General features: G+C 40.4%; 1 protein-coding gene across 3 annotated transcripts in view; it reads right to left on the bottom strand.

Moving 5' to 3' along the window:
* LOC110521790 (uncharacterized) overlaps nt 1-15,623 on the bottom strand; it is a 188,097-nt gene extending 172,474 nt beyond the window's left edge. For all 3 annotated transcript variants that reach the window (XR_016495247.1, XM_036968553.2, XM_090231958.1), the window contains exon 1: nt 15,041-15,623. Coding sequence is in view for 2 of the 3 variants with exons in the window: in XM_036968553.2 (XP_036824448.2) it covers nt 15,041-15,096 (56 nt within the window). In the remaining variant the exon portion in view is untranslated. The remainder of the gene's footprint in view (nt 1-15,040) is intronic.
* Between the last annotated feature and the right edge of the window lie 4,427 nt (nt 15,624-20,050).

Genomic DNA, 20,050 nt, shown 5'->3' on the forward strand with positions numbered 1-20,050 from the left:
GTCAGTCTACTGTTCCCACATGCTTCAAGATGGCCACTATTGTTCCTGTACCCAAGAAAGCAAAGGTAACTGAACTTTGCCCCCATAGCACTCACTTCAGTCATCATGAAGTGCTTTGAGAGACTAGTCAAGGATCATATCACCTCTACCTTACCTGATACTCTAGACCCACTTCAATTTGCTTACCGCCCCAATAGATCCACAGACGATGCAATCGCCATTGCACAGCACACTGCCCTATCCCGCCTGGACAATTAGGAACACATATGTAAGAATGCTGTTCATTGACTAGAGCTCAGCATCCAACACCATAGTACACTCCACGCTCATAATTAAGCTTGAGGCTCTGGGTCTGAACCCCGCCCTCTGCAACTGGGTCCTGGATTTCCTGATGGGCCGCCCCCAGGTGTTGAAGGTAGAAAAATACATCTCCACTTAGCTGATAATCAAAACTCACACAAGGATGCGTGCTCAGCCCCATCCTGTACTCCCTGTTCGCCTATGACTGTGTGGCCGGCCACTCACAACAGTAGTAGGCCTGATTACCAACAATGATGACACAGCCTACAGTGAGGAGGTGAGGGCCCTGGGAGTTTGGTGCCAGGAAAATAACCTGTCACCCAACGTCAACAAAACAAAGGAGCTGATTGTGGACTACAGGAAACAGCAGAGGGAGCACCCCCCTATCCACATTGACAGGACAGCAGTGGAGAAGGTGGACAGCTTGAAGTTCCTCAGCGTACACATCAATGACAAACTGAAATGGTCCACACACAGAGACAGTGTGGTGAAGATCTCGCAACAGTGCCTCTTCAACCTCAGGAGTCTGAAGAAACTTGGCTTGGCACCTAAAACCCTCACAAACTTTTACAGATGCACAATAGAGGGCATCCTGTTGGGCTATATCACCGCCTGGTATGGAAACAGCACCGCCCGCAACCGCAGGGCTCTCCAGAAGGTGGTCTGCCCAATGCATCACCAGGAGCAAACTACCTGCCCTACAGAACACCTACAGCTCCCAATGTTTCAGGAAGGACATCAAGGACAACAACCACCTGAGCCACTGCCTGTTCACCCCGCTATCATCCGGAAGGCGAGGTCAGTACAGGTGCATCAAAGCTGGGACTGTGAGACTGAAGAACAGCTTCTATCTCAAGGCCATCAGACTGTTAAATGATGTTAAATAGCCATCACTAGCACCTAAGAGGCTGCTGCCCTATATACATAGACTTGGAATCACTGGCCACTTTAATAATGGAACACTAGTCGCTTTAATAATATTTACATATTTTGCATTACTCATCTCATAAGTATATACTGTATTCTATCCTGCTCGCGCAAATGCTCGCCCAAATATTTGCATATTCTTAATTCCTTTACTTTTGATTTGTGTATATTGTTGTGAAATTGTTAGATATTACTGTTAGATATTACTGCACAGCTAGAGCTAGAAACACAATCGTTTCACTACACCCATAATAACATCTGCTAAACACATGTACTGGTATTTGATTTGAACACCTTGCTTCTTTCAGCAAAGAGCTACAAAGTTTTATCACGTTGAGTCCATGTTATTGCAGAAATGGACTCAATTGCATGAATGCCGTGCAGTCCCAACTTCAGTCAGCTGTTCGTTCCACAAATAAATTCAAAATAAATGTAAAAAATCTAAATAAACAGTTATGACGGTTATTTTATTTTCCTGACTGACTTCCTCCATAACCATCGCTTACATGGTTATACAGTAATTGTGCCACGCCTATTTGGATCCTTACAAATCACGATCTTACTGTAGAAAAACAACACAAAGCAAATCGCCAAAGGCCTGCAGACAAATCACAAAAGCACAGACAAAGGTAGACTGTCAGTTTGATAGTTTCATTGTCTAAAGTGTCTATTGTTAACACATAATAACAAATCAAGACTCGACCATGTAAACCAAGCCTGGCTACATGGACTCATGGCTCCGGGCCAAACGCCACACCCCACCCACAAATGTTTGTTTATTCTCTGCAATGAGTCTGGATTTGACTCCCACCCCGACCGTTCTAGAATACGAACACATTCAGGTCGTCTGATTGGTCCCAGAAACCGATAGGTTGGCCCAGAACCAGAACACACATGGGTAAAGCAACGGTTCGAAAATAAGTCATTGCCTTTGATACTTTTATTGTTTACAGACGATCCAATCACTGATTACATTGTTTTGTACAATGCCTCTTGTTACCACGAACGATTCAGACAGAAGTATATAGTGATCGATAGAGCAGCGTAAAAATTCAGTGGGAGTCATCAGGCAAATGTGAGCCAGCAAAACAACTGCACATTTTTTTCAGTAAATGTTCTATTGACCTTTGACCTGGAAGCATTTTATGGACCTGTGGCCTGAGATGCCATCCTCTAGTCTTGTGGACATGACTGGCAGCTACAGTGCATTTGGAAAGTATTTCCGACCCTTTTGACTTTTTCCACATTTTGTTACATTACAGCCTTATTCTAAAACTGAGTAAATTGCTTATCAATCTAAACACAATACCCCATAAAAACAAAGCAAAAACTGTTTTTTAGACATTTTTGCAAATGCATTAAAAATAAATTGCACTGTATAACGTATGTCTCTGTGTTCAGTAGGGAAAGAGGTGAATGGGTTTTATGCTGGGACTTGACCCCGTGCTGTAGTCTATAAAGCCTTGTTGAGTACCAAATTGGATGGTACTTTATGTCAAACTGAAAACATACAACATAGGGAAACAACCAGCCATTTAAGACCAGTCAGTGTATAGGCTACACTCGAGGAAAATTGTAAATCCCTTCTTTCGTTGTCCTTTATTATCTAGCATTATGCTAAAAAGGAAGAAATCCTATGAATGATACAGTTGAAGTTGGAAGTTTACATACGCTTAGGTTGGAGTCCTTCAAACTTGATTTTCAGCCACTCCACAAATTTCTTGTTAACAAACTATAGTTTTGGCAAGTTGGTTAGGACATCTACTTTGTGCATGACACAAGTAATTTTTCCAACAATTGTTTACAGACAGATTTTCACTTATACTTCACTGGATCACAATTCCAGTGGGTCTGAAGTTTAAAAACACTAATATGACTGTGCCTTTAAAAAATTATGTCATGGCTTTAGAAGCTTCTGATAGGCTAATGATAGGCAGCATCATGGCCAATTGGAGGTGTACCTGTGGATGTATTTCAAGGCCTACCTTCAAACTCAGTACCTCAAAAAAAAATGGAAGACCTCCACAAGTCTGGTTCATCCTTGGGCGCAATTTCCAAACGCCTGAAGGTAACACATTCATCTGTACAAACAATAGTACGCAAGTATAAACACCTTGGGACTACGAAGCCGTCATACCGCTCAGGAAGGAGACGCATTCTGTCTCCTAGAGATGAACGTACTTTGGAGTGAAAAGTGCAAATCAATCCCAGAACAACAGCAAATGACCCTGTGAAGATGCTGGATGAAACCGGTACAAAAGTATCTATATCCACAGTAAAACGAGTCCTATATCGACATAACCTGAAAGGCCACTCAGCAAGGAAGAAACCACTGCTCCAAAAAAAGCCAGACTATGGTTTGCAACTGAACATGGGGACAAAGATCCTACTTTTTGGAGAAATGTCCTCTGGTCTGATGAAACAAAAATAGAACTGTTTGGCCATAATGACCATCTTTATGTTTGGAGGAAAAAGGGGGATGCTTGCCAGTCGAAGAACACCATCCCAACTGTGAAGCATGGGGGTGGCAGCATCATGTTGTTTGGGTGCTTTGCTGCAGGAGGAACTGGTGCTCTTAACAAAATAGATGGCACCATGAGGAAGGAAAATTACGTGGATATTTTGAAGCAACATCTCAAGACTTCAGCCAGGAAGTTAAAGCTTGGTCGCAAATGGGTCTTCCAAATGGACAATGACCCTAAGCATACTTCCAAAGTTGTCGCAAAATGGCTTAAGAACAACAAAGTCAAGGTATTGGAGTGACCATGACAAAGCCCTGAACTCAATCCTATAGAAAATGTGTGGGCAGAACTGAAAAAGCGTGTGCGAGCAAGAAGGCCTACAAACCTGACTCAGTGACACCAGCTCTGTCAGGGGGAATGGGACAGAATTCACCCAACTTATTGTGGGATGCTTATGGAAGGCTTCTTGAAACGTTTGACCCAAGTTAAACAATTTAAAGGCAATGCTACCAAATACTAATTGAGTGTATGTAAACTTCTGACCCACTGGGAATGTGATGAAAATAAAAGCTGAAATAAATCATTCTCTCTACTATAATAGTGACATTTCACATTCTTAAAATAAAGTGGTGATCCTAACTGACCTAAGACAGGGAATTTTTACTAGGATTAAATGTCAGGAATTGTGAAAAACTGAGTTTAAATGTATTTGGCTAAGGTGTATGTAAACATCCTACTTCAATTGTATATATATTACAGCACTACCAATTTTATTTATATAGATTGTAAACAGAATTGGCCTAAGTATTGAACCTTGGGGCACCCCTTTATGCAACTCAAGGAACTCAGATTTGACTTCCATCCACCTTGATGGCCTGATATCTGTCATTGAGATAATTATGAAACCATTGGCAAGTATCAGTACCCAACCCTATCGGGGACAGCTTATTCAACAGAATAACATGGTCTACAGTATCAAAAGCTTTTGACTAGTCTACAAACATGGCAGCACAATTCTTTCTATCATTTAAGGCATTTGAAATATAATTCATAACAAGCATGGTAGCCATGGTGGTACTATGTTTAGATCTGAATCTGGATTGATTAACATTAAGAATACTATTTACAGATATAAAATAACGTAGCTGTTTGTTGATTAATGATTCTAGGATATTCACAAGACAATGGAGGCTGGAAATTGGTCGATAATTATTGAGGTCACTACTATCCCTGCCCTTATTGAGTTGCAGCACAAAAGCTACTTTTCACACTTTTGGGATATTTCCTGATACTAAAGTTAAATAAAAAAAATGTGAGTTACTGAGCTAGCAATGAGGGGCGCTGCAAGCAAAGATGGGTCCAAATTGTCACCCCCAAATGACTTCTTGGTGTAAATAGCTGATAAAGGCAGCAAGAAATTCTGTTTCTGTGAGTTTCCAAAAATATAAACCCTGACTACCATTCCCAAAGTCATGTGAGGTGGACTGACCATCCATCGAGGCAACTGGAGGATGTATGTGGGAAGAACAGTAGGACCACGATTTATTTCAAATTTGAAACCAGCTGAGATAAAATGCTGATTGAAGGCATCACAAATATAAACTTCTCCAGTAATGATGTCGGAGTCTAAAATACTTGCTTAGATCCCGCTTTAGTGAATTAACAGTTTTCCAGAATTTAGAGGGATCACTAAATGTGTCTGTCATAGCGCTAACATGCTGACCAGACCAGACACGTCGCGTGCGCGAGCGTCTCAAAATACATTTAGAAATCCATGTTATTCAATTACTGCACCCACACTGCTCACGAGCGCCAACGAGCATCTGCGATGCCAAGGGCTAAAATAGAAGTCATTCTTATTTGTGACGCAGATCGCACTGAAAGTCTTGCCTCTCCCATCTCCTCATTGGTTTATAGAAGCAGGTACCCACGTGCCATCTCCTCATTGGTTATACCCACGCGGGTGATTGAAAGACGAGCTTTGTTGCCGGTTGTCGAGGTAATACAATGAAAGTTTAGATGCGATCACCATATAAGTTCAACGATGAAAAAGCCTGGAAGGAGGAGAGATGACTAGAAACGATTCGGTTGGCCGTTTTATGTGTGGATTAATTGTTGGAGTAGCGGTCCTTGTGCATTTCAGGTAAAATAACAACTCAATGTTTATATCCCAGGACAAATTAGCTAATATGTTTCCACCTCCATGTTTGACGTGGGGATGGTGTTCTTGGGGTCATTGGCAGCATTCCTCCTCCTCCAAACACAGAAAGTTGAGTTGATGCCGAAGAGCTCCATTTTGGTCTCATCTGACCACAACACTTTCACATAGTCGTCCTGAGCTGACAAGGTAAAGATTTGTGGTTCTGCCCTGGAACAAAGCAGTTAACCCACTGTTCCTAGGCCGTCATTGAAAATAAGAATTTGTGCTTAACTGACTTGAGAGTAAAAGGGGGTGCAACTCAATATAAGGAATGTGTTAGGATAGACATTAGCTGTCCATTCAGTAGATTCATTTGAAGAAGGCTGATTACCAAAGAGGAGCTATGGATGAATGAAGTGCATGAAATGACCCAAGGTGTAACTTAATTATTCTCACAAACTCTCAAACTTCACTTCAACCATCACAGACACTGTGTAGTGGTCATCTACTATGGCAGGGTAATCACCTCAGGTAAGACATGGATGCTATAGCAAGGGCAATACAAAAACTGTTTATAGTGAACAAAAATATAAGCGCAACATGTAAAGTGTTGGTCCCATGTTTCGTGAGTTGAAATTAAAAGAGCTCAGAAATTTTCCAGAAGCACAAAAAGCTTATTTCTCTCCAATTGTGTGCACCAATTTGTTTTCATCCCTGTTAGTGAGCATTTCTCCCTTGCCAAGATAATCCATCCACCTGACAAGTGTGGCATATCAAGAAGCTGATTAAACAGCATGACCATTGCACAGGTGTATCTTGTGCTGGAGGACAATAAAAGGTTACTCTAAAATATGCAGTTTTGTCACACAACGCCACAGATGTCTCAAGTTGAGGGAGTGTGCAATTTGCATGCTGACGGCAGGAATGTCACCCAGAGCTGTTGCCAGAGAATGTAATGTTAATTTCTCTACCATAAGCCACCTCCAATGTTGTTTTATAGAATTTGGCAATATGTCCAATCGGCCTCACAACCGCAGACCATGTGTAACCACGCCAGCCCAGGACCTCCACATCTGTCTTCTTCACCTGCAGGATCATCCGAAACCAGCCACCTGGACAGCTGATGAAACTGAGGAGTATTTCTGTCTGTAATAAAGCCCATTTGTGGGGAAAAACAAATTCAGAAGGTCATACACCAACAAGGGAAAAGTAGTGGCAGGGAAAAGGCTAGTAACGTCATCCGGGAGATCAGGCAATAGGTTGATAACAGGATATCCGAGGCTAAAGTACAGGCAGGGAATAGGCGTCGTTAGTGAGGCAGGCAAAAACTATCATACACGGGAGGATTACATTACAAATAGAAAAACAACAAAACAAACAATACCTCACAATGATGGGATGCAAAGAACAGAACTAAATAGTGTGTGATTATGACATACAGGTGTGTGAACAGGTGATCAGAATTCTGGTGATTGGGATCTAGAGAGTGAGCTGCATTCAGGGGATCTATGTGTTTGAGAGTGTGAGCTGGAGAGTGGGCTGGAAAGTGAGCCGCGTTCAGGGGATCTACGTGTTCGACAGTGTGAGTTGGAAGCAGACATTATAATATGGATTCAGACTTATTGACAGGAATACATTCCTGCATTTTGCTAAAAGCTGCCCAGAATCAAGTAAATAATTGTCCAATTATCACCACCAACATTACGTCAATGTAAAACTAGCAGTGCTCAAGGACACTTGACATAGAGTATACACAAATGCTTCAGGGATTTGGATTTGCAGCCTCTTGGTTGAGTGCATCAGTGTTTCTGCAGCGCCACCAGGTTTCCTTGGAACAGGTTTTACCACACTCTAAAAAAATAAGTGTATGGCTAGGATACAGTGTTTTCCCCTGGGGTACAATATAAGGAACGGTCAAAGGTGGGGGCAATGTACTGGTGGGCCTCATTAGCATATTTGGGGACATGGTCAAATATATGTGTATTTGTGGAAGTGTTGTAGCAGTTTAAGTGTTTGATGGTTATGACGATGCAAGTTGAGCACCTCTTGATGCCGTCTGTTGTGTCAACATTGTTAGAGCATGTGCCATTAATAGGTTGCACTGTAAGAAGTGAATTCTCTGGTAAATTAAGGGCAACTTGTTGCTGTGAATTTGTATTTACTTAACTATAAGTTATTGTAAAATTCACACAACTTACAGGCAACTGGCTGCCACTAGCAATACATGCTAGTAACATACTATGGCCTCGCTGACTCTTCTGTTGACAAACATTACTTGTTAATTGGCAGCATACTGTAGCCACGGCAGCCTATCAGAATATTGGAGGCGTGGCTTTCAGCAAGCTCTTTTTGGTCTCCAACGAGAGGGAATGTCATCCCAGCAAATATGCTCTGTTGTATTCTGTTCAGTAACGCTAATGCTGTGTTTACATGGTATGAGGTAGATGGTAGACGGTAAACCGGATGTCACTGTTTTCAATGAGTGCAAAACGGTGAATGTCATCATCCCCACAGTAGACGGAACATGCTGACAGAGTTCAAATATTTAAACTATCTGCCGTAGTGTTGTTTTCTACTGGATGTTGAGTTGCACCGTTTGTTTACTGAAATCACCATAGCAATGCATACCATAGTGCTGGGTTGTTGTTGGCGTCACCATCTTTCTTGCTTTCTTGTCCCGCTATGCCGACTGGTATGATGGTTTTTGTGTCCCTCATCTAAACTCAGCATACACTTGTACACTGTCAGTTCTCCAGCCTTGTTAAAGGCTGACATAAGCACATGCGATACCAAAGAGACATAATATTTCATTTATAGCTAGTTGCGACAGTATATCCTTGTAATACTCACTTCCCTTCCACAACATCAGGTCAGTGAGTGTGACAGATGAGCTACAGTAAGTTATTGCGACATTTACAATAACTGAGTTGCAGCTAGCTGACTGCAAGTTATTGAATATTAAGCTCATGAAAAATACACAGTAACATCTTAAGAGTGCAGCTCTTGATTGTCACAAGTTCTTGCACTGATTGCCAAACCAAGTGTCAAAAGAGGTGCTCAACCTTCACTAACCACGTAAACTCATACAACATTTCCACTGACGGCTGGCACAAATACAACATATTTTACACCATGTCCCCAAATATCCTAATGAGCCCAACCCAGCACATTGCTACACCTACATTTCAAAGTGCAGTAATGATTGTACCTGACTGTACATCGAAAATATTGTGTAGAGAAATGTACCATTATGTAAGGGATAATCAACGAGGGGCTATGCATTCTATGGGATATAGTGAACGACGTGGAAGGTGTGTTTCACGACGCACTAGCGGAGTGGAAATGACCTTCCACGGAGTTGCATTGAATGTGTTCATTTGCTGGTAGAATGTGTTTAGCTGCTACGGAAGTAGCTAGCAAGTTTACTAGATAACTACAGTATTTGCTGTGGTAACCAAACAGAAGTACTAGGTTATCAAACCATCCGTACCAGCTTGCCCTTATGAAAATCAAATTCAATAACGTTTTCAATTAGACTTTTGCTTTCAAAAGCAGCACAAACAGAACATGTAAGGATGAACTATAGCCATTGAATTCTACCGTACACATATACCATGCATTATAAGAAAATAATTCATGCTTTAGAATGCCCTACAAGTCAATCAGAAAGTCTTCAACAATGACATGGCATGAAATAGATTGTCTGCACATGTACCCTAAAAGGCACTGACCAGTACCATGTGAATTCCTGTGTACCTCTGAAGGTACCTTGTGTACCTTTGAACTTTTTGTAAACCAGGGCACAACATTGTACTGTAACCATACTCTTATTTTTGAGTGTGTGGATATGTTCTTGGGAGAAAATAAGTATATGTTGGCACTGCTCAGATATTAATTAATGCACTCCAGACCTTACAGTTAACTAGTCCAACGCCCTAACCCCCTGCCTCAAATCAAATCAAATTTTATTTGTCACATACACATGGTTAGCAGATGTTAATGCGAGTGTAGCGAAATGCTTGTGCTTCTAGTTCCGACAATGCAGTAATAACCAACAAGTAATCTAGCTAACAATTCCAAAACTACTACCTTATAGACACAAGTGTAAGGGGATAAAGAATATGTACATAAAGATATATGAATGAGTGATGGTACAGAGCGGCATAGGCAAGATACAGTAGATGGTATTGAGTGCAGTATATACATATGAGATGAGTATGTAAACAAAGTGGCATAGTTAAAGTGGCTAGTGATACATGTATTACATAAAGATGCAGTAGATGATATAGAGTACAGTATATACGTATACATATGAGATGAATAATGTAGGGTATGTAAACATTATATTAGGTAGCATTGTTTAGCCTCACGAGGATTCTGCCTGTTACGCGAATGCAGTAAGAAGCCAAGGTAAGTTGTAAGAATCCAGCTGAAATAATGTATTAACAAAGGCAAGGTGGTGTAGCAGAAAGATCGGAACACTGTGAACCAAGAGGTTGTGAGTTCAAACTCCAGGTGAGGACACGTTGAATAAAACATACTAAACATACGCAATGTTGAAAACACTATTTTTGTTTCCGCATGTGTAGTGTTCCAGAGCCACATACTTTCACGTGAGCATCTGCCTCTGATTCCAAAGGGTGCATGTACAAATCCACTGACAGTGGTTTTCTCGATTTTTGTTTTAAGCTTATCCCAAACCTTAACCATTCTGAGTTAATGCCTTAACCTTAAACGCGTTTACAACAACTTCGAAATTGGACTAAAGAGAAACATGGATGAATGTCTAATTCTGATGTGAGACTGTGAGAGCTAGTTGGAAATGTCATGTGAAGTGTTTCAAAAATACATTTTCACATGCAATTTTCCACATGTAAAATCATCTGTTTATTCCATAAGGGACCTAACTGTAAGTCTATATTTTGTATTTGGGCAATTCCACAGTAATAGAGTGAGCGATAAAGTGATGCTGAGACTTTGATTTTATCTTAAAATGCATGTCAAACAAAAACCAATTATGCAAAGTTAAACAAACCACACAACTCTATGCACATGGTCTACTTTTAACAATTTTCACTGAAATCTTTACAACAACACATTTACTTGAAGAACAGTGCAGATGCAAAGTTTGGTAACAGAATTGCGGCACACACAGCACAAACTGTCGTTCAATTACCAAACTTTGCATCTACACTGTTCTTGAAGAAAATGTGTTTGAGACATTTTAGGGGATGATAATTAAGTTGAGTGTTCAAGGTTTCCAATACTTCCAATCCCAATCAAGGATAAATTGTTTCTAGATAGAGAATCTCACTCTTGACCAAATCACCTCAGCTAATCAAAAAGGGTGTGGAGTCATAAGGCTAGTGACATCCCAAAAGCACAAAAAAAACTAGGGATGCAAAATATATCGGCGAGCATATCGGAATCGGCCGATATTAGCTAGAAGTGGCAACATTGGCCCGATGTCTAGTTTAACGCTGATGTGCAAAACCGATGTCAAAGCTGACGTGCATACATATTTAACCTCTAGCGACTCCCCATCCCGCATGATGGAGCGTAATCATCGACTGGCACTAATTAGCATAACGCAACGGACATAAATATTCCTAGAAAATATTTATATTCATGAAAATCACAAGTGAAATATATTGACACACAGCTTAGCCTTTTGTTAATCACCCTGTCATCTCAGATTTTCAAAATATGCTTTACAGACAAAGCTAGACAAGCATTCGTGTAAGTTTATCGATAGCCTAGCATAGCATTTTGTCCAGCTAGCAGCAGGTAACTTGGTCACGGAAATCAGAAAAGCAATCAAATTAAATTGTTTACCTTTGATGAGCTTCGGATGTTTTCACTCACGAGACTCCCAGTTAGCTAGCCAATGTTCCTTTTTTCCAAAAAGGTTATTTTTGTAGGCGAAATAGCTCCGTTTGTTCTTCACGTTTGGCTGAGAAATCGGCCGGAAATTGCTGTCACAAACGCCGAAAAATATTCAAAATTAGCTCCATAATATCGACAGAAACATGGCAAACGTTGTTTATAATCAAGCCTCAAGGGGTTTTTCAAATATCTATTCGATAATATATCCACCGGGACAATTGGTTTTTCAGTAGGACCGATTGGAATAATGGCTACCTCTGTATTTTTCGCGAGAATCACTCTGGGAGCATCAGGTGACCACTTGCGCAATGTAGCCGCTTACAGGTATTCTTCAACATAAATGCGTAAAACTACGTCACAATGCTGTAGACACCTTGGGGAATACTGCTCAATAGGGACGCATTGGAACGCAGCGGTTTCAAAACATGAGGCACTTCCGGATTGGATTTTTCTCAGGCTTTCGCCTGCAATATCAGTTCTGTTATACTCACAGACAATATTTTTACAGTTTTGGAAACTTTAGAGTGTTTTCTATCCTAAGCTGTCAATTATATGCATATTCTAGCATCTGGTCCTGACAAAATATCCCGTTTACTACGGGAACGTTATTTTTCCAAAAATGAAAATACTGCCCCCTAGTCACAAAAGGATAACATAAGTAGATAATGTGATGACGCCATGAAAAATACAGCGCTACACAGAACAAAAGCCGAAAAATACTAAGCGCACACTTCCATCAACTAAACAAGTTCAAGTTGAGCAGTCATTTGAAAGAGTAAGAACATTTCAGCGAGACAACTCAAAAGCGAAATCAGATAACGCCAAGATAATGGAATTCATTACGCTACTTGCTATGGGCGTCACGACTGACATTTGGACCATCGATGTCAGCCCCATGAGCATGCTGAGTCTGACAGCACAGTGGGTCGACGAGGATTTCGTACTGAGGAAAGCTGTATTGCATGCTCAAGAATGTGCTGGTTCTCATACCGCTGCTGCCATTTCAATGGCATTTGAGAACATGTTTGAAACATGAACACACTCCTAGCACCAGTCAAACAACTGACTTGAGAAATAAGCTCATCAACTGCGTCTGCAGCAGACGTGATGTGATACCCTCTGTCATGGCATTGAAACGCCTGCTCAACAAAACTGCCGACACAACCCCATGGTCTAACTTAAAAATGTACTTGAGGATGTGAACAAGCGATTCGGTGGTATTCTCTCTGAGCCTCTTTATTGTGTCCCCACCATGCTCGATGCTAGGTACAAGGACCGCCACTTCGATGCAGACAAGAAACAGGGTTTAGGTGAAATGTTACATACGCAGCTGGACAAGATGGAAATGGACACAGTGACAGTGCGCAACGAGGAAGAGAGGCAACGGACAGACAGAGCTGAAACCTCACTGCTGAATGTAAGATGAAATCCTGGTTGAGAATGAAAGGACTGAAAAAAATGAACAATGAAACAGCAAGTAAGTTAAAGAAATAGGTTTTAAATATGGGGACATAACTAAATTCCAACAAAATAACTTTTTGGTCAGTGTGTGTGTGTGTGTGTGACCTTTATTTAACTAGGCAAGTCAGTAAAGATGACTGCCTACCCCGGCCAATTGTGCGCCGCCCCATGGGACAACCAATCACGGCCGGATGTGATACTGCCTGGATTCGAACCAGGGACTGTAGTGATGCCTCTTGCACTGAGATGCAGTGCCTTAGACGTGTGTGTGTGTGGACATGTTTTACTATTATTGTGGGGACCAGAAGTCTCCACAAGAATAGTAAACAAACAAAAATTGAACTTACTGGGGACATTTTGTTAGTCCCCACGAGGTCAAATGCTGTTTCTAGGGGGTTTAGGGTTAAGGTTAGAATTAGAATTACGTTAAGGGTTAGGAGCTAGGTTTAGGGTTAAGGTTTCTGGGTTAAGGTTAGGGTAAGAGTACGGTTTTAGGGTTAAGGTTAGGGGAAAAGTATGGTTTAGGTTAAGGTTAGGGTAAGAGTATGGGTTAGGGTTAGGGTAAGAGTATGGGTTAGGTTTAGGGGTTAGAAAAAAATAGTATTTTGAATGGAACTGAATGGTGTGTCCTCACAAGGTTAGCTGTACAAGACTGTGTGTGTGTGTGTCATATTTTTTGGGGGGGGAGGAAAATATCGGGTATCTCCCAAAAACTAAATAAAAACTAGCAAATCAGGTCTGAAAACTAACAAAAACTTAACTGAATTCAAAATAAAAATCGAACAACAAAGAGAAATAAAAAATAGTATAAAACAAAACTATAATAACCTTACTATAAATTACACTTTACTTGTCTCAGGGAGAAGAAGAACCATACATACTTTTGCAAAGGCAAATTAACAATACACATACACTCACTGTTTGTAAATGTGTTTTGTATCTGGCTTTACTCTTTTAGATCATATAGCGTTCCATTTTAATATAAAAATACTCATTGGCAACAGACGTCTTGCCAACGTTACTTCCTCTGTCCTGCATGCTCTGTGGTCTTCACTGTGGACTCCACAATCCCAGTCAAATGATACAGCACTACAAAAACAGCATGTCTATATGTAAATATGAACATAATAAAGCATTATGTCCTTATGTTTGTTTAGCCCATACCAAGGAGGTACAACTTTTTGTTAAGACCGGTTGTTGAAAAAAGCCTCGGATAATCGCACCATCATTGTTGCGCAAGGCAACTTGGTCTCCAAATTTTACAAAACTGTTAATAAACTACTTTTAGCCTATGTGACAAAAGACCAACAAACAAAACTAAGCTTTGCAATGAGGGAAGGATGGAACTGGGTTGCAGCCAGAACCGGGTTTACAGGATTACCTGGTAGATCAATTGTGCATGCAACATGACTGTTGGAGAGGTCAAAGCCACGACTGCTGGCTGAATGCTAGTTCGCAACAAGATAAACTCTGAATTTATCACCCAATTAATTAATGTAGCCTACGATTCGATGTAACAACCAATTGAGCCGAAACGATTGTTTCACTTTTGTGTCGACCAAGTTACAATCTCTGCTTCACATAAGCCTACTTGCTATTTATTATAGGCTGGTGCTGGTCAGCGCACTCTCCACAGTTAATGGAAAAATGCCAACAAGCTAAATAAACTCAGCTGATTCCTCTCACAGACCTGTCAGAACAGGCAAGTGTAACCTCTGTTTGGTCAAGGATAATTGGTTAACTTGCACTTTTCATACTACATATCCATTTATGTTGCATTACTTATATTTATATTTGCATTTTACAATCGAATAGTTTTACATTTAGGCTATGCATTTTTCCGTGAGGCTAATTTCTTACTCACGTTATTGTTGTGGGAGAAACGTGTCCACTCCTTGTCCGTTGGGCTCCTAAATGCATTTGTATGCATTTGTCCAGGAAGCAGAGTTCTAAGTGAAAACAGAATTTCACGCAAGAGGATACCGGTTCATGAGATAGTCCTTGGTTACATACAGCCAAAGGAAGCGTAAATGAACAAAGACTGCCACCTTAGAATTTCTTCATTGTATGTAGTCCAACGAGCAAGCACGGCTTTCCCACTCACTCAAAATGTATTTTGCTTTGGGGTTCGCGGAGAGTGATTATTATTTCCTCTCCACCTACCAAAGAGGTGCGCACGCTGGTAGTGACTAAATGTTAATCAATGTATGAAGAGCAGAGCAGTGCGCCAAATAATTACAATATTTAAATGTGGTATTTACAGTGCGCATAAGAGCTGTCCGAGTCTGATGTTTTCTATTGAGTGGTCTCCAACTAACAGAGAGAGTAGAGAGCTTCTTATTAACCTCCAGGCTGCGGTTTCTGCATTTGCCTTGACTTGCACTGATACATGAGGAGCCATCCGTATTCATCCCAAGTAGCAGCTAGTGTTAGATTTCACCAATACTGACTTGTGACATCACAGATCTGATTAATGCCCCGTCCATTTATGCAATTGATGATCTATGTTAGAGCCTAAATGTAACAAAAATGCTATTTAAACGCTATGCTCTCACAAAGGCGATAAGCCAACCTTTAATACTAGTATATATTGAAGTGAAGTGGAAGTTGTGATATTACATTGTGACAAGGCTACATTACATTATTATACTTTTTAATACCACACTTTTTCTAAGATAATAATTGGGTGGCCAGAACATAGGCTAGCGAATATAATAGCTGCCTAAATCATAGATCTACACTATTTTGAACATAATTTTTAACACATCTGGTAGTACATAATCAAATCAATGACAATAACATAATGTCTCTCGTAAATGAATTGTGTAGCCTATGTCTATTTCTCTGTGCGTTGATTAGGTTAAAACAGATAGCGTACCCTACATTTTATTAGCTCAAAACAATCAGCTTCCTTGCAATGAAAAATGTCGCTCTCAAAAAGTTCCAAAAGAAAGGTGGATAATGAAAACATACGTTTCAGGGAAGAACAGACAGAGAGAGATAGGCCTATGCGTTCATCTTGCCACATTTTTCTGATGCCAACCCAGAGTCTTGTTTGCAACGAAACTGTCACCATTCGCAAATAATTCAACCTAAGACATATATGATTCTAATCATTAGCATACTTTTAAAATGTACCCTTCCACCCCAGAGTCCCGATGCGGGACATTTTTAAGTGGAACTGACAGCATTTTAGCAGCGTGTAATCTTATTAAAATCAGTTCATATACACCCATAGGAATAATATTACACTTATTTGTATTTATTTGTACATTTTCTGCTATGCCAGCACTTAGATATGGTCATTTTCACGTACATATTACATGGTCATATATCACGTTCATGATGATGTAAAGTAAGGTATTTGTGAAAATTACATAGCAATGTAGAGCGGGGAAAAGCCTGTGCGTTTGGACAATGAATAGACACTGCAGTTAATAAAACCAATAAAACCATTGTCTTGTCCAGGACCAGTCTTCTCTGACCGGGGTGCCATAGCAGAGCAGAGCTACAGTAGGCCTATATGCAAATAAGCCATTTGCCTTGGGCTTGCCATCATTCATTTGAACTGTACTGTGTTTACATCCATTAGAATGCATTCCCCAAAAGCCACAAAATACACATTAATGGATTTCTATTCACATTTATCACGGGAGTCCTCTTACATTTGGGATCTTCATGGTCCTATTGATAAAAAAAATACATGAAAAGGTAAGTTTTCTCTCCTTCAGTTATGCACATCAACAACAACACGATCAACAACTAATGCTAACCAGAGCAAGATTAGCTCAAATCTAATGAGGGAACATTAGACAAACCCTCTCTAACTTTTTCAACTAGTTGGTCGTCAAACATTGCACTGATAAAGATGGGGAATAGTAGCCTGCTCGATCTGCAGCTTGCCTGCCAATGCATGCTGGTCCCAACCCACGTTTTGACAACGGAATGGGAACTTGTCTGCCTATCCACCCATTTGATCGATGCCAAAATACATTTGATTGACCACAAAGGGTGCGGTCCTAAATTGCCTCTAGTGTGTCAGAGCGTGTTTGTACATTCAGAGCGTTGTTGTCAGATTGTCTAATCATAAATTCAGAGCGCACACTGCACTATTGATACTGGACGCTCTGGTTGAGGAGTAGGGTTGATCTGAGCGTTCCTCACAACTGCAGTCAAGCGCACAAGCTAGCTTGCTAGCTACTTCCAAACACAAATGAGAGAACACCTCACTCTGGCCATTTTACTCGTCCAAGCAGAGCTGGTTAGACTGTTTATCTAGAGCATTAGTGACTAACTGTGTTGCTGGCAACAATTTAATTCGATACTTTTTAGCCAACATTTACTGACACTGGTCATATTCAGCGGGTGTTGCTCATTCGTAGATGTATCATTTATTGCGCGCTCTGGCACACACAGACGAGAGCGCTCTGAAATCGGAGTAGATAGCCAGACTGAATTTACGAATGCAAAAGATGAAAACTGGATAACAGTCGTTCAAGTTATGCATAGCTAGCTAGCTATCTGGCAAAGCGATTCACATTTCTAGCTAGCTAACCAAATGACACCTGGATCTCTAGCTGTAGCCACCGAAAAACGATTTGAGGGGAAAAAGTAGATCAGTCACCCACTCCTCGAATGACATGTCACCCTCCCAGCAGCTAGCTAACTTTAGGCTCTGTGTTTTTATCTTGCTAAATTAATAGTTACATAAAGATACGCTAGCCTATTAGCCACATTATGACTGACTTCTGATCATTGCCCTTGCTAGTTTGATTGTATTCACATTTCCAGCCTTAGTTATATTCAGCTGTTTATGATCCAAAATATTGAGTAATTGAAACTAAAACAGAGCATTCTGAATGGGTGGAGGCAGCAAACGATGTACCAGGCCAGCTGTGATTTACAATCTGAAAGCAATATTTTTTGACTACTAAGAAATGTATTTGTGAAATAATATTAATTATGCATTGAAATGCATCCATCTATTCTGCCAACGAGGCCTTACTGTGCGTCATGGAATTTTGAGTTAAAAATAACACATTTTTAAAACCTAAAGTTGGTTTTGTAGCATGAACTGGGAATTTGATATTTTGTACTGATATCATGAGTGCGTTCCTAAAAGTGGCCTGGTTTTAAACATCTCTTTTACAGAAAGTGAATGGCTCAATTGATAGCAGAGTTACACATTGTAGGCCTATTAGATTACTTCCCAAGCAAAGTATATATTTTTTTACTTCTCGGCTATATAACTTTATAGGAGCCTGGAGCCCCAGGTCATCTGTAAGTCTTTGCTAGGTAAAGCCCTGCCTTATCTCAGCTCACTGGTCACCATAGCACCACCCACCCGTAGCACGCGCTCCAGCAGGTATATCTCACTGGTCACCCAAAGCCAATTCTTCCTTTGGCCGCCTTTCCGTCCAGTTCTCTGCTGCCAATGACTGGAACGAACTGCAAAAATGACTGAACCTGGAGACTCATATCTCCCTCACTAACTTTAAGCACCAGCTGTCAGAGCAGCTCACAGATCACTGCACCTGTACATAGCCCATCCCATCTGTAAATAGCCCATCCAACTACCTCATCCCCCATACTGTTATTTATTTTATTTATATTTCTCCTTTGCACCCCAGTATCTCTACTAGCCTAGCTGGTTAAATAAAGGTGAAATAATAAAAAATACAAACATTTACCCGGAAAAGGTTGAAAACAGTATTATGGTGTTTCGAGTTCTGTGTAGGGCAAAATTCGATTCCTTTCTTTTGGTGTTGCTTCCTCTCTTTAAAGCGCCTAAACACTATTAGGGCGTTTCCAATCCTGTCTAAGTGCAGAATTACATCCCTTCTTTTGGAGTTTCCAAATATTTTAAATGGGAGTCCCTCTTATTGTAGGCTCATAATCCCTGCTCTTATATGGTGTGTTGACAAAAATGGATTATTCCAAAAGGTCAAATGTACATTAAGCTTACTGTATGCTTCCCTGTCAAAATTTACGTGAAAACTGTTATGATGACATTTTGTGCTGTTTTGTTCATTTTGGTGTTCGGTAGCATTCGGCAGGCTTTTTTTTCAGCTGTTCCAGCAAAATAAAAATAACAATTTGAGTCTTGATGAAGTTCCGAAGTCTACGCCCCTTCTTTGATGATTGGTCAACAATAGGGATTCTTCAATGAAGTGTTTGTTGTCATTCTATGACAGGTGACTAGTTTTCATACACATTTTTTTTTTTCACTTCAGAAGTACTGCACCAAAAATCTTAGATGTAAAATTGCTCGATTAAGACCACCTCAACAAAAACGTTAATGACATATATCTTGAATTATCATAGATTAATTCTGACTATTTGGATAACTTGTACTGGCTTACGGCGTCTCAAGAGGGACAAACAGAAATATTGCTTTCTTGTCGTTTTTCAAGCAAAGGTATTTTAAGGGAGTATGCGAGCGCAGACGTTCACGTCGCCTAGCCGAGTTCTGCTAGGAGCAAACCGAACCTGTGTATGCGGACGCCTTTATTCTCGATCAAAGGACATAAGAAAATAAAGTTTTGTCCAAGATAATAATTCATGAGTACAAACCTACTTCAAATGCTTTATCTTTTCTTTGCAAATTATCTAACGACAACAAGACATTAACACATCTTTCACATTTTATATTGATAAAGTAAGACAGTTCAAAAATAACGTGAGATATGGCCTTCAATTTGACATTCATAGAATAAAAAATAAATGTAATGACTGCTAATGTTAGTGAACAAACTGCAAAAAATCAGCTTTACTCCCATCTAGTGGACGTTCTTTATATTGCATCTAGTGGCTGCACTTCCTGTGCTCGTGACCGCAGAAGACAAAACAGGAAGTAGTTGATTGTTGTTAGCAA

The sequence above is a fragment of the Oncorhynchus mykiss genome, chromosome 4 (assembly GCF_057628025.1).
Source record: "Oncorhynchus mykiss isolate SJ-2025 chromosome 4, ASM5762802v1, whole genome shotgun sequence".
Taxonomy (NCBI): domain Eukaryota; kingdom Metazoa; phylum Chordata; class Actinopteri; order Salmoniformes; family Salmonidae; genus Oncorhynchus; species Oncorhynchus mykiss.